The sequence below is a fragment of the Ranitomeya variabilis genome, chromosome 3 (genome assembly GCF_051348905.1).
Source record: "Ranitomeya variabilis isolate aRanVar5 chromosome 3, aRanVar5.hap1, whole genome shotgun sequence".
Classification (NCBI taxonomy): domain Eukaryota; kingdom Metazoa; phylum Chordata; class Amphibia; order Anura; family Dendrobatidae; genus Ranitomeya; species Ranitomeya variabilis.
The window spans coordinates 765,376,841-765,391,179 of record NC_135234.1 but is presented as its reverse complement, the minus strand read 5'-3'; the positions used below and the strand labels follow the sequence as shown (position 1 = coordinate 765,391,179).

Below are 14,339 nucleotides of genomic sequence, written 5' to 3'. Positions count from 1 at the left end.
TCTCCGTGTTTGTGTGGGTTTGCTCCGGGTACTCCGGTTTCCTCCCACATTCCAAAGACATACTGATAGGGAATTTAGATTGTGAGCCCCATCGGCGACAGTGATGATAATGTGTGCAAACTGTAAAGCGCTGCGGAATATGTTAGCGCTATATAAAAATAAAGATTATTATTATCTCCTCCTCTTCAGCCCATCCATGCTGAACAGACAGGACAAATGGGACAACTCTTATCCTTATAACTAGAACATCTGGTACTATCAGGAGGTGCTCAAGTTTGTCAGAGAACACCAACTGGAGGGACTCAAGCCCAACTTGTGGAAAGAAACCAAAAAACATTCATAATCTTATCCAAGCCAAGGACTCAAGGGAATCTACTCCAGGGCTCCCTGTGGCCACAGCCGAGACTGTGGAAAAACGTGGCTTCTAGCAGGTTAATCAACAGGCACAAAGACCTGGCATGGATGGCTATTCAGGGGTCTGCCCCTGAAAACTTTCATGCATGCCTGCGGACTGTGTAACTCTAGGTACTGTCCAAGTTGCCCTTTTCTGAGGAAACACCCTTGCCACTCTTCTGGTAGTGTCTGTTCCCACAAGCCCTGTTTGATGCCCTGGAAAATGACCTCAGAGTCTCTGTACGGACTATTTTTTGGGGAACATACCAAAAGGGCTATTTAGGAGGCCTAGCTCCTTATGAACTGTGTTAAGGATGCATTGTGGCTAGCCAGAACACACTTGGTCATGAACTGGGAAAAGATGTCCATCCAGGACTGCCGCAAGCTAGTCCAACGCCTGCTCATGTACTACAACATCATGGTCGGACCAGATATCTTATTCTTCAGGACACTCTGTTACTATATATCAGGTCTTAATTGTCTGTTTTGTTTTTTGTAAATTTATTTAATAAAGATATCTTGATTTTATACAATGGTTCTCTTCATGCGGTTAATGGGATCTAAGTCCGCGTTTTGTTGAGATCGATGAAGAAGAGGACTGATACCCCTCTCCTTCCCCTTCTCCCCTCAATGTGTACAATGTTTACCTTCCTCCATCTCCACCCGGTCCACATGCAAAGCTGGTTCTTTAATTGTGAGCAACAAGCATTTTAGTAGACTCCAAAGCGGGATGGTTATGTTGATTATGGCATCCTCACCGTTCACCATCTTAATTGATGCCTCAAAGTTTTGGAGAACCTTGCAGATGTCAGACATCCATGCCCACTCCCTATGGGAGGTGGAGCCGCATATTCATGACTGTAATCGGCGGCCCCACGTGACCGCATACAGTAGAAGGTGCAGCCAGGACAGGAAGCAGCGACAGCCAACGAGGGAGCCGGTTGAGTATTTCCAGAACAGCGGGGGGGCGCAGGGGGGGTGGGGACATGGAGCTTTATTTTAAACACGAAATACCACTAATAAAATGGATTATTCATATCTTCTTTACAGCAAACGCTGCTGCACAGAAGATATGAATCGCAGCTTCAGCACCATGTGGGGGGGACAGCGCTTACTGGAGCGCTGTCTCCTGCACAGCACACGGAGAACGTCCGTGTGCGGTATGTGTTTTACACGGACCCATTGACTTTAATGGGTCCGTGTAATACGTGCGCTCCCACGAACACTGACGTACCAAACACGGAGACACGGTCTGCAAAAAATCTGACATCTGCATTGATTTTAATGTGTCTACGTGTGTCAGTGGCTCCGGTACGTGAGGAAACTGTCACCTCACGTACCGGAGCCACTGACGTGTGAAACCGGCCTAACAAAGCTTTTTACCTCCAACCAGAGCCTACATGCGATCTGGTTGCGGACAGTCTGCAAGTAGAGAAGTGGTGACTGTGTATGGTAGGTATGCATTTTTTGTTACATATTTTATTTTTTATAAAGCTTTACAGACATTATCATCGCTGTCCCCAATGGCTCACAATCTAAATTCCCTATCAGTATGTCTTTGGGAGGAAACCGGAGTGCCCGGAGAAAACACACGCAAACACGGAGAGAACATACAAACTCTTTGCAGATGTCGTCCTTGGTGGGATTTGAACCCAGGACTCCAGCGCTGCAAGGCTGCAGTGCTAACCACTAAGTCACTATGCTGCCCAGACTTATGTTTATAAACACAGCAGGCTTATAGGGGTTGTCTGGTCAAAACCGATAAGTCTGCAGTCACTCTGTGTGACTGCTGACTTATAAATCCCCCCAGTGCACGCACTATGCCCTGCGGGGATTCACCGATTTCAGACCCAGGATCTGAGGTCTGTGCGCTGTATGAGTTATACAGATCCCCGGCCAGTAGGCGTGGCCTCTCTCCATACACTTGTATGTAGCTGAGGCTGTGCCCCGGCTAGAGATGTGGCCGGCCAATGGGCGTCTGACTAGAGGGTGCAACCTCGCTCCATACAAGTGTGTGGAGAGCGAGGCTGCACCCACTGTCCGGGGGTATGTGTGAATCATACATAGCCTCTTGTCCCGGGCCTGAAACCGCCAAGTTGGTGTTGACTGGACAACCCCTTTAATTATTATTACAAACTATGAAAATTACACACAAAAAAAAACACAATGAAAAACAAATTTAATTCAAAAGATAATTTATTTTGGCAAAGAAATATAATATAAAGTGAATTTAATAAATAACTATTCAGTCACATAGAAAAATACATTTACTGTACACATTTAAGAAAATTGCCTCCCACTTAAATAAACTACAGATGGATTAGTGCAACATTCCATTTATAAGTTCAGTTTTTTTTGTAACCAATACTTTTAATCCACTTCTTCAATAACGGGTCCTGTTTTGCTGCCCTGTCTTGCTTGAGCACCGCAGCTGGCGCCAGGCGTTCCTCCTGGCATCCCACTTGTGGTGGCTCCTTGGTACAGTTTGGTGATGATGGGATTGCACACCTTCTCCAGCTCCTTCTGCTGATGGGCATACTCCTCTTTCTCAGCCAACTGGTTCTTGTCCAGCCATGATAGGGACTCATTACACTTCTCCACGATGCTCTTTTTATCTACAGGACTTATCTTATCCTTCACATTGTCGTCCTCCACTGCACTCTTCATACTGAAGACATAAGCTTCCAGGGAGTTCTTAGCCGCAATCCTCTTTCTTTGAGTGTCATCATCCGCCTTATACCTCTCAGCCTCTTCCACCATCTTCTCAATCTCCTCTCTGCTCAGTCTGCCCTTGTCATTGGTGATTGTGATTTTGTTCTGTTTGCCAGAGCTTTTGTCCATGGCAGACACATTGAGAATACCATTAGCATCTATGTCAAAAGTCACTTCAATTTGTGGCACTCCACGTGGGGCTGGAGGAATCCCACTGAGTTCAAACTTGCCAAGAAGATTGTTGTCCTTGGTCATCGCTCTCTCACCCTCAAACACCTGGATGAGGACTCCTGGCTGGTTGTCAGAATAAGTGGTGAAGGTTTGTGTCTGCTTAGTTGGGATGGTTGTGTTTCGTTTGATCAGAACAGTCATTACTCCTCCGGCTGTTTCAAGGCCTAGGGATAGTGGTGCTACATCCAGAAGAAGGAGATCTTGGACCTTCTCAGACTTATCACCAGTTAATATGGCAGCTTGAACAGCAGCTCCGTAGGCCACAGCCTCATCAGGGTTGATGCTCTTGTTCAGCTCTTTCCCATTAAAGTAGTCTTGAAGTAGCTTCTGCACTTTTGGGATGCGTGTTGATCCTCCAACTAAGACTATATCATGAATTTGAGATTTGTCCATTTTAGCATCTCTGAGGGCCTTTTCTACAGGATCCAGGGTACCTCTAAAGAGGTCTGAACACAGCTCCTCAAAGCGAGCTCTGGTGATGGATGTATAGAAGTCAATGCCCTCATATAGAGAGTCAATCTCGATGCTGGCCTGGCTGCTGGAGGACAGGGTTCTCTTGGCTCTCTCGCAGGTTGTCCTGAGTCTTCTCAATGCTCTCTTATTCTGGCTGATGTCCTTCTTGTGCTTGCGTTTGAATTCCTCCACAAAGTGATCGACCATACGGTTATCAAAGTCCTCTCCTCCCAGATGGGTGTCACCAGCTGTGGCCTTGACCTCAAACACACCATCATCAATGGTGAGAATGGAAACATCGAAGGTGCCCCCTCCTAAGTCAAAGATCAGGACGTTACGTTCTCCATGGCTGCCCTTGTCCAAACCGTAAGCGATGGCGGCTGCTGTGGGCTCATTGATGATTCTCAGCACATTTAAACCAGCGATGACTCCCGCGTCCTTGGTGGCTTGTCTTTGGGAATCATTGAAATAGGCCGGGACGGTAATAACAGCATCTCTCACTGGATGGCCCAGATAAGCCTCCGCCGTCTCCTTCATCTTCAGCAAAACCATGGAGGAGATTTCCTCAGGAGAAAAAGTCTTCTGTACCCCTTTGTAGCCCACAGTCACTTTAGGTTTTCCTCCATCACTCAGCACCCTGAATGGCCAGTGCTTCATGTCAGACTGCACCACCGAGTCGTCAAACTTTCGGCCGATCAGCCTCTTGGCATCGAAGACGGTGTTCTGTGGGTTCATGGCCACCTGGTTCTTGGCTGCATCGCCAATCAGTCTCTCGGTGTCGGTGAAGGCCACATAACTTGGGGTGGTGCGGTTTCCCTGGTCGTTGGCGATGATCTCCACTTTGCCATGTTGAAAGACGCCAACGCAGGAATAGGTGGTGCCCAGGTCAATGCCGACTGCAGCTCCTGTGGCAGACATTATGGCAGAGGTGTGCGAGGTAGAAGTTCTGAATAGCTTCTCCTGCTGTGTCTGGTGTGGGGCTTCTGCGCTTTTCTCTGCTGCGGTGTCTGGTGCTGCAGTCGCTCTTCTTCCTGCCTCTGTGTCAGGCTCTCAGTCTGTACCTCAGTTCTGCCTGACGTGCTGCCGTCATGTGTATTTATACTGTAAGCCGCATTCCAGTCTCTGAGGTAACAACCAATCAGCACTCTCCATTCCACACGCAGCTCCGTGCCCATAGAAACAGTCCTGAACATTCACGAATCTTCCCCTGCAGGCAGCCAATCACAGCGCAGCTCTGGTGATGTCATCGCTCGAGACTCTTCCAGCTGATTCCAGAGCATAAACCTTCTGACCAATTAGATTTTACTGTGATATGACGTCACTGGGCAGGACGCTTCCAGCAGCTGCTATTGGCTGACGTTTCAACTTTCTCGGTGATTCCAGCAGCTTCTCGGCTGTTCCAGATCTGTGGTGATGTCCTGTCCCTGTGTAATAAGTATAATGGTGATTACCGCCGCTGTGTCCTCTGAGCGTCGTGTGACCGCGGCTCTATCGGCTCCTGAGAAACCGCACTGAATATTACACCTGTCAACAGCCGATGAATTAGTGCAGACCCCCCCTCCCCTTTCATAGTGGTACAGTCCGTGCAGGACCTGGAACACTAGAGGAACTGATGGGAAGCCTCCACCTCAGACGACAGGAGGGGAGGCTGCAGTGTAATGGAGACAATAACCTATGAGGTGTAAATGTATAATGGATTCGTGCACATTACAGCTGCACGGCTTCAGGTAAGGGGTCAGTGCATGGAAAAGACCAGCCTGAGGAAGCACAAGTCCCAGCATGCCCTGTCAACCTCCTGGTGAGGGAAAGACGGCTCCTATGTGAAATCTAAGGTCGGTTTACATGTCCGACATTCCTGGGCAGGTACGGACTGGGGCTGAAATTCAGCCCTGGCATTTGAAATCACACAGGCTCATGTTGTCCCCGTCCCTATGAACCATATGTGGATATATTCATAATATTACCCTGGATGGAGGAAAGGAAGATTTTCTACAAGACCAGTATTTCTGATGATACCCGTGGGCTGCTGGGGTAAGTGACGGAGTCAGTAACTTTGTGCTCCATCACAACTCTTAACAGTATGGGTGTCTTGAGAACAGAGAGTCTGTTAATAATGTAGCAGACAAGGCAGCCCACGACCAGTCAGGCCTATCTGGCAGCTGCCAGAATTGCCAGGTGGCCAGTCTGGCCCTGTTCCTGGGTCTTGTACAGACAGTTCGGTCTGACCGCGATCTCCTGACCAAAATTGGATGACATGGACGCCCCGGACATCGCGGTGTGTACTTGACCAGAGAAAGGCAGATGTGAAACCGGCCTCATCCATAGGTGTCCGACCATTGTCACCATCATGGTCTCAACAAAGGGGTTTAGCCGATCATGCACACCACGCTTCATTCATTGTGTGCGAGCATGCGCACCTACACTGCGCTCTGCTCTCTCCGGCGGTCCTATAGTCAGTGAGTGGAGCGAATTCTTGTCCTCAGCTTCATTCAGATTCTGCAGAACCTCTTTATCAGGATCGGTGAGGTTTCCAGCAAACTGAGCCCAAGCGATCAGTGAGTTATCACTTATCTTATAGATCAGTGATGACTAATCTTTCTTTCTCTTTATTTTTATATAGCGCTAACATATTCCACTGTGCTTTACAGTTTCCACACATTATCATCTCTGTCCCCGATGGGGCTCACAATCTAAATTCCCTATCAGTTTGTCTTTGGTATGTGGGAGGAAACCGGAGAACCCGGAGGAAACCCACGCAAACACGGAGAGAACATACAAACTCTTTGCAGATGTTGTCCTTGGTGGGGATTGAACCCAGGACTCCAGCGCTGCAAGGCTCCTGCGCCACCGTGTTGCCCCTAACCAATACCCTTGAGAACATGACATTTTTTCTTTCTTATGTCACACAACACGTCATAAATTTCTTTTATTTTGACTTAGTGTAACTGTTTTAGGCTTGTTTTTTTGCAGGGGGGTTTCACTTTTTGTAGGTGACATGTTTTTAACTATATACATTGGTGTTTAATTTATATTCATTTTTATGTTGGGAAAAATGCTGATAAATTGACATTTTATTATCTCTTACGCCATAGAGCAGACCTGCACAACATACGGCCCTCGCTCTGTCCGGCAGACACCGCTCCTGTCTCATCTTCATCCTATATACAAATGCATGGGCGGACATACCGCCGGTTCAGCCGGTGCGGCTGCACAGGGGCCCCGAAGGAGAGGGGGCCCAATCAGCTGTTGAAGTGTTTTGTTCCTTCATAGAGCCAGCGGCAGCATCTCCACTAAGTGGAGAGGAAGGGGGCCGGTACCGGAGTCATTTGCTGTCAGAGAGGGCCCTGCACGCTGCAGGAGACCCCATAAGGGGCCCCCTTCCTCTCCTCTTGATGCTGCTGCTGGCTCTATGAGGCAGGAGAATCACAGCATCGCTTCCCAGTTCCACATGCAGGGGCGTGGCTAGGCAGCATATACATTTTAAATAAAGTTTGTTTCGATTGCAAACTTCAGCCTCTCAGTGAGTGGCTGAGTGCACCCCCGCTGCCCTGGTCTGCACCTGACCCTGCTCCTCCTCTGGGTCCTCTGCTTGCCACAGGTCTCCTGCAGCCTCTGTGTTCCAGATCTCAGGGCCTCTTCTTCCAGAGCACAAGGTGAGGGATGGCCGGGAGTTCTCACTGCTGCTGGTTAGTATCCCCCGAGCAGCGGTGTCAGGAGGCACCGTGTCCATGATGACAGCAGTGACTGACTGTGTGCTCGGTGCTTCCTGGTCGGTGCAGTGAGTGGCTGAGACACCTGATCCTGCACGATCAGATAGCAGGGAGCTGCATCACAGGCGCTAATTCACTGCTTGTAATCACTGACCCCAGACACCTCCTGCCATCACTGCAGCAATAACTCCAGGCTCAGAGTGGCTCCTGTCCCCATCCTTCCTCCGATGCAGCATTTGTATTGCTTCACATAATATATACCGTATATAGAATTCTACTGTATCTGCACATACCTTTAGCCTCCTCCAACAGAAGAAAAGCTTGAGGGTATGTGCACACGCTGCGGATTTTGCTGCGGATCCGCAGCGGATTTGACGCTGCGGATCCGCAGCAGTTTTCCCAAAGTTTACAGTACCATGTAAACCTATGGGGAAAAAAAACCGCTGTGCACATGCTGCAGAAAATTCCGCGCAGAAACGCAGCGGATTATTTTCCGCAGCATGTCACTTCTTTCTGCGGATTCCGCAGCGGTTTTCAACCTGCACCAATAGGAAAGTTCAGTTGAAAACCCGCAGAGGAATCCACAGAAGAAACCGCGATAAAATCCGCAGTGAAAACCGCAGTGGTTTTGCACTGCGGATTTTCCAAATCCGCTGCGGAAAAATCTGCAGCAGAATCCGCAACGTGTGCACATACCCTTATCATGCTCCATCAGTTATCATTTCAGTGTATAACTAACAAAACAGGGCAGTATGTAATAAAGACCAGGGCACTGTAAATAACAGTGCTGTACATAACGAGAGGGCACTGTGTAATAACAGGTGGCAATATACATAATGAGAGGAGACTATGCAATATGCCGAATTTTTCGGATTATAAGACGCACATTTTCCCCTCAAATTTTGGGGGAAAATGGGTGTGCGTCTTATAATGTGTATATACCTTACCGGTACCTTTGCCGCTGGCTGGGATGAGGGGGTGTCCAGCGGTGCTACAGGGGTGTCCGGTGCTGCGAGGATGTCTGGCGATGCTGCCCGTTGCTGCGGCGGGTGTCTCCGGTGCTGCAGGGGGCTCTGCCGACATTTTGTGAAAGGCCAGAGCCCCCCGCAGTTCCATGGTTTCCTGTGCGGTGGACTCCAGGAAAATGGCACTGTGGGCGGCGCATGCACAGATGGAGATCACCCGCAGCAGCACCGCCGGACACCCCCTCAGCACCAGACACCTGCAGCATCGGAGACACCCGCAGCAGCACCACCGGACACCTGCTGTGGCGCACCCACTTCGGAACACCCCCTCATCCCAGCCTGCGGCCTGCAGCGTCACCCCACTCCTGCCTCCTCCAGCAGCGACCCCGTTTCACCACAGCTACTACCCCCAGTAAGCAATAAGACGCATGGATTATAAGGGTATGTTTCCACGTTCAGGAAACGCTGCGTTTTTGCCGCAGCGTCAAAAACGCAGTGTCCAGATGTTACAGCATAGTGGAGGGGATTTAATGAAATCCCGTCTCCACTATGCAGAAAAAAACGCATGCGGCAGACTCGCGGAAACAGACATGCGGCGCGTTTTTTCAAAACGCAGCATGTCCTTAGGGTATGTGTCCATGTTCAGGATTGCATCAGGATTTGGTCAGGATTTTCCATCAGTATTTGTAGCCAAAACCAGGACTGGAACAAATAGAGGAAAAGTATAATAGAAACATATGCTCCACTTCTGTATTTATCACCCACTCCTGGTTTTGGCTTACAAATACTGATGAAAAATCCTGACCAAATCCTGATGCAATCCTGAACGTGGACACATACCCTTACAATGCAGAAAGAACGCAAGGACAGCGCAGGTGACCTGCCGGTGACCTCAGGTGCAGATTTGATCAGGATTTTACTTGCATAAAATCCTGACCAAATCCTGATACAATCCTGAATGTGGACACATACCCTAAGAAGCACCACCATTTTATTAAGAAAAATTTTTTTTTCCTGTTTTTCTCCTCAAAATTTGGGGTGTGTCTTATAATCCGGAGCATCCTATAATCCGAAAAATATAGTATGTATATATCTGTACATTGGTAGCCATAAAAGGAGGGGGGCCCAAACACATTTCTTGCACAGGGGCCCCAAATCGTCTGTGTCCGCCCCTGTACAAATGTATTTGCATCTGTTAGACCCAAATACAGTTGGGGGTTTATTATGGAGATGGGCAGTGTGGTGAATATTATAGAGATAGGCAGTATGAGGGCATATTTTAGTGCAGGAAGCACATTGAGGGGCAATTATTCAGGGGCGCTGCATAGGAGATGTACATTTTTTAACCAGTCACAGAAGTAATCAGGCTCCTTGCATCTTCTCGCCCGACTACTTGCACGAGTGACCCCATTCAGTCACATCTCCAGTTTATTTCCCCGGCTGTCACCTCTCACCTAACAAAAATATGAAACCTCTCTCTCTTCTGGTATCTTTCCCTCCTCATTTAAGCATGCCATCATACATCCATTACTTAAAAAACCATCCCTTGACCAAAACTGTGCAGCTAATTATAGACCTGTCTCTAATCTTCCCTTCATCTCTAAACTCCTCGAACGCCTGGTCCACTCCCGCTTTATCCGCTGTCTCTCAGATAACTCTCTTCTCGACTCTCTTCAATCTGGTTTCCGCTGTTTACAGTCTACTGAAACTGCCCTCACTAAAGTCTCTATTGATCTACTAACAGCTAAATCTAATGGTCACTGCTCCCTGCTAATTCTCTTGGATCTCTCTGCAGCATGTGACACTGTGGATCACCAGCTCCTCCTCACTATGTTCCGCTCCATCGGCCTCAAGGACACCGTTCTCTCCTGGTTCTCCTCCTATCTCTCTGACAGCTCCTTCACTGTATCTTTTGCTGGTTCCTCCTCCTCTCATCTTCCCCTTACTGTTGGGGTTCCTCAAGGATCAGTCCTAGGCCCCCGCCTCTTCTCTTTGTATACCGCCCCTATTGGACAAACAATCAGTAGATTTGGTTTCCAGTACCATCTCTATGCTGACGACACCTAATTATACACTTCTTCTCCTGTTATCACGCCGACTTTCTTAGAAAACACCAGTGATTGTCTTACCGCTGTTTCTAACATCATGTCCTCCCTCTATCTGAAACTGAACCTGTCAAAAACTGAACTCCTCAAGTTCTCTCCCTCTACTAACCTATGTTTGCCCGACATTGCCATTTCCGTGTGTGGTTCCACCATTACTCCCAAGCAACATGCCCGCTGCCTTGGGGTCATGCTTGATTCCGAGCTTTCCTTCACCCCCCACATCCGATCACTGGCTCGCTCTTGTTATCTGCACCTCAAAAACATTTTTAGAATTCGACCTTTTCTTACTTTCGACTCTGCAAAAACTCTTACTGTTTCTCTTATTCATTCTTGTCTGGACTATTGCAACTCTCTACTAATCGGCCTCCCTCTTACCAAACTCTCCCCGCTCCAATCTGTCCTGAATGCTGCAGCCAGGATCATATTCCTCACCAACCGTTACACCAATGCCTCTACCTTGTGCCAGTAATTACACTGGTTAACCATCCACTTCAGAATCCAGTACAAAATTATTACTCTCACCCACAAAGCACTCCATGGCTCAGCACCACCCTACATCTCCTCCCTCGTCTCAGCTTACCACCCTACCTGTGCCCTCCGTTCTTCTAATGACCTGAGGTTAACATGCTCAATAATAATAATAATAATCAGAGCCTCCCACTTTTCACGTGCTGCGCCAATTCTTTGGAATGCACTACCCAGGTTAATACGATTAATCCCTAATCCCCACAGTTTTAAGCGTGGCCTAAAAACACATTTGTTCAGACTGGCTTTATGTATTTAGTAGCCTCTGTGTCTGTACGGTTACATACTTATGCTGAACATGAACACCCGAGCCTTACACTATGGCTGGTCCGAACAACGAAAGCAATTGTTACCATCCACCTCTCGTGTCTCCCCTTTTTCTCATAGATTGTAAGCTTGCAAGTAGGGCCCTCACTCCTCACTGTTTTGATCTGTTTTATTGTTATGTTGTAATGTCTATTGGCTGTACAAATCCCCTCTATAATGTAAAGTGCAGCGGAATATGTTGGCGCTATATAAATAAAAATGTATTATTATTATTATTCTATTTATGAGGCAGTATAATGACCATTTTATTTTTAAGGGGGCGCCGATCTGGGTCATCCTCATTGAGATGCTGCAGCAGCTGGATTTTGTAAGGGTGCTATTTTTGAGTAGCTAATATCAGCCGAAGGGATGTTCGACTGATGCCAGGTCGGTGCGCTGATTTTGCAGAATGGGCAAAACAAAAATTGGAACAGGACCCACAGTTTACACAGAACATTTTGTTCAGTGATGAGGCAAACTTATTTGGTTGGGCCATTTATATGGATACACCTAAATAAAATGGAATGGTGACAGTTTTCTTGCGTAGGGTGTCTTGCATTGAAATCTGCAGCAATGACCTGGGTACTGCGTTCACCAGACATCAACACAATTTCTATCTGCTCCTCGCGTGTTAACCTATGCGACATGTGACAATGGCTGTAAACAAAGAGAAACTTGTAAATAACTCATGAAAGAATACAGTTACGTTAAAACCAAGCACACCATTGTTTTTCTTGTGAAATTTTCAATAAGTTTGATGTGTCCCATGACCCTCTTCCCATTGGAAAAAATAAAATTGGATCCAAAATGACCGACTTCAAAATGGCCGCCATGTTCACCATCCATCTTGAAAAGTTTTCCCACTTTCATATACTAATGTGCCACAAACAGTAAGTTGATATCACCAACCATTCCCATTTTATTTAGGTGTATCCATATACCCTGAAGCTCATTCACCAGTGGTTTTCAGCCGGGACGGTCGCATCCTGGCACCGTCCTGGTTGAAAACTGTTTAGCCCTAGACATGGATTACAGCGTGGAACACAACAACAGACAGGTATGGAATATTGTTGTTTTTTTTTATTTGACTTTTATTACAGGAGATTGAGGGCTTCCCAGGAATTAGGCGTTGCAGTAAGTATGGTTTAATTTAGAATATTAAAGTAGACTGTCTTTTTTCTAATAAAGGAATTGTGTCATGTCTTTACCATGTAACTAAAGGATTCGTAATGGACGGGTGTTTTATAGACCCCTCTCCATTACTAAGCCGTGGGCTTGATGTCACCTAACATTACAGAGGTGACATCAACCCCACAAATATGAACTCCACCTGGCACCGCTACAGGGCAAGTGGGAAAAGCCGGGCAAAGCGCCAGAAAAGGCACATCTAATAGATGTGCCTTTTCTGGGCAGCTGCGGGTTGCTGTTTATAGGCTGGGGGGGCATATATCAATGGCCCCTTACCAGCCTGGGAATACCAGCCCCCAGCTGTGAGCTTTAGCAAGGCTGGTTGTCAAGAATGAGTGGGACCCCATGCTGTTTTTTCAAATGTATTTAAATAATTAAAAAAACAGTGTGGGGACCCCTCTATTGATAACCAACCTTGCAGAAGCTGACAGCTGAGGGTTGCAGACCCCAGCTGTGAGTTTTGTCTGATGGGTTCAAGAAAATGGGGGGGAAACCTCGAGTTTTTCATTAATTTAGTTAGATCGCAGGCGGCGGTTGTGGAATATCCCGATCATCCGCTCCAGCTGTCACTTCTGTTATTAGTGGCAGCAGATGTTGACTGATGGGGGTAAGAGTCCCAAAAGCCCCCACCTGCTGTCATCGTTCGGACTTTCATATAATTCATCATTCTCCTCTGCTCGCGCCGATTGCTGGCAGAGGAAAATGATGAGAGCCGGCTTCAGCATCAGCAGCCGGGGAACAGCGCTTACTCTAGCGCTTCTTCCCTGGCGGCCGTCCGTGTGATACAGATGCATCACACGGATGGCATCCATTTATGGTACGTGCTTACACGGACCCATTGACTTGAATGGGTCCGTGTGATCTGTGCAGCTGCACAAAAACAGACATGTCTACGTGTGGGTCACTTGGTCCTTGAAAAGACACAGATATGTGTACAGACCCATTCATTTGAATGGGTCCACGTGTGTCAGTGTCTCCGGTACGTATGAAAACTGTCACCACACGTACTGGAGATACTGATATGTGAAAGAGGCCTAAGTCTGTTTCAGTCGGCTCCACGATCATGGGGAAGACTTCTGACTTGACAGATGTCCAGAAGGCAGTCATTGACACACGCCACAAGGACAGTAAAGTATATGAGTTTCACTTTTTGTATTAAAGAACTGAAATAAATCAACTTTTTGATGATATTCTAATTTTGTGAGACGCATCTGTAATATTTTAAATTAGATTCCACCATCCATGGTCAACGCTTCATGTGTGGGTTGGTTGTTTTTACATGTAGAACATTTGGGAACAAAACACCGGCCACAAAGTCTAAAATCTGCTGATGCAGAAACTCCCCAATCCAACTTGCTTTAAATGTATTCATCATTTTATAGTGTTGTCTTGATTTTTCGAATTACAAATTAAAAGGAGCCAGGTAACAATTCCCAATCAATTATATCTAATTTTATATGGAGGCCAATATTTTCTTACTAGGTGTTTCCATTTCCTGATTTGGCTATTATATTGGATAATAGATATCGTTGCCGGCTGATCTTCCAGGGCATATGCTGATTCCTTATGGCTGGATTCGGTGAGTAAATTTAACCATGATTATTGGCGAACCTTTTCTTTGGAAGATTCTACCGTTTTAAGCCAGGATCCAAGCTCTGAAGAGCAGCAGTGCTGAGCCACGATAGTGCCAGTATTCCACAATTTTGAATTATTTTTGCAATAAACTATTATACAGTATAATAGTCAGATGG

The 14,339-nt window shown here is 47.1% G+C and overlaps 1 protein-coding gene across 1 annotated transcript; it reads right to left on the bottom strand.

Moving 5' to 3' along the window:
• Positions 1-2,111: 2,111 nt before the first annotated feature.
• On the bottom strand, positions 2,112-4,958 carry LOC143817379 (heat shock 70 kDa protein-like). The gene has a single exon (XM_077298758.1). The coding sequence runs from the start codon at positions 4,705-4,707 to the stop codon at positions 2,764-2,766; it is 1,944 nt and encodes a 647-aa protein (XP_077154873.1). The 5' UTR covers positions 4,708-4,958; the 3' UTR covers positions 2,112-2,763.
• Between the last annotated feature and the right edge of the window lie 9,381 nt (positions 4,959-14,339).

Bases quoted from the DNA above. Each gene is read 5' to 3' on its own strand.
- LOC143817379 (XM_077298758.1), bottom strand. From the start codon at position 4,707: ATGTCTGCCACAGGAGCTGCAGTCGGCATTGACCTGGGCACCACCTAT.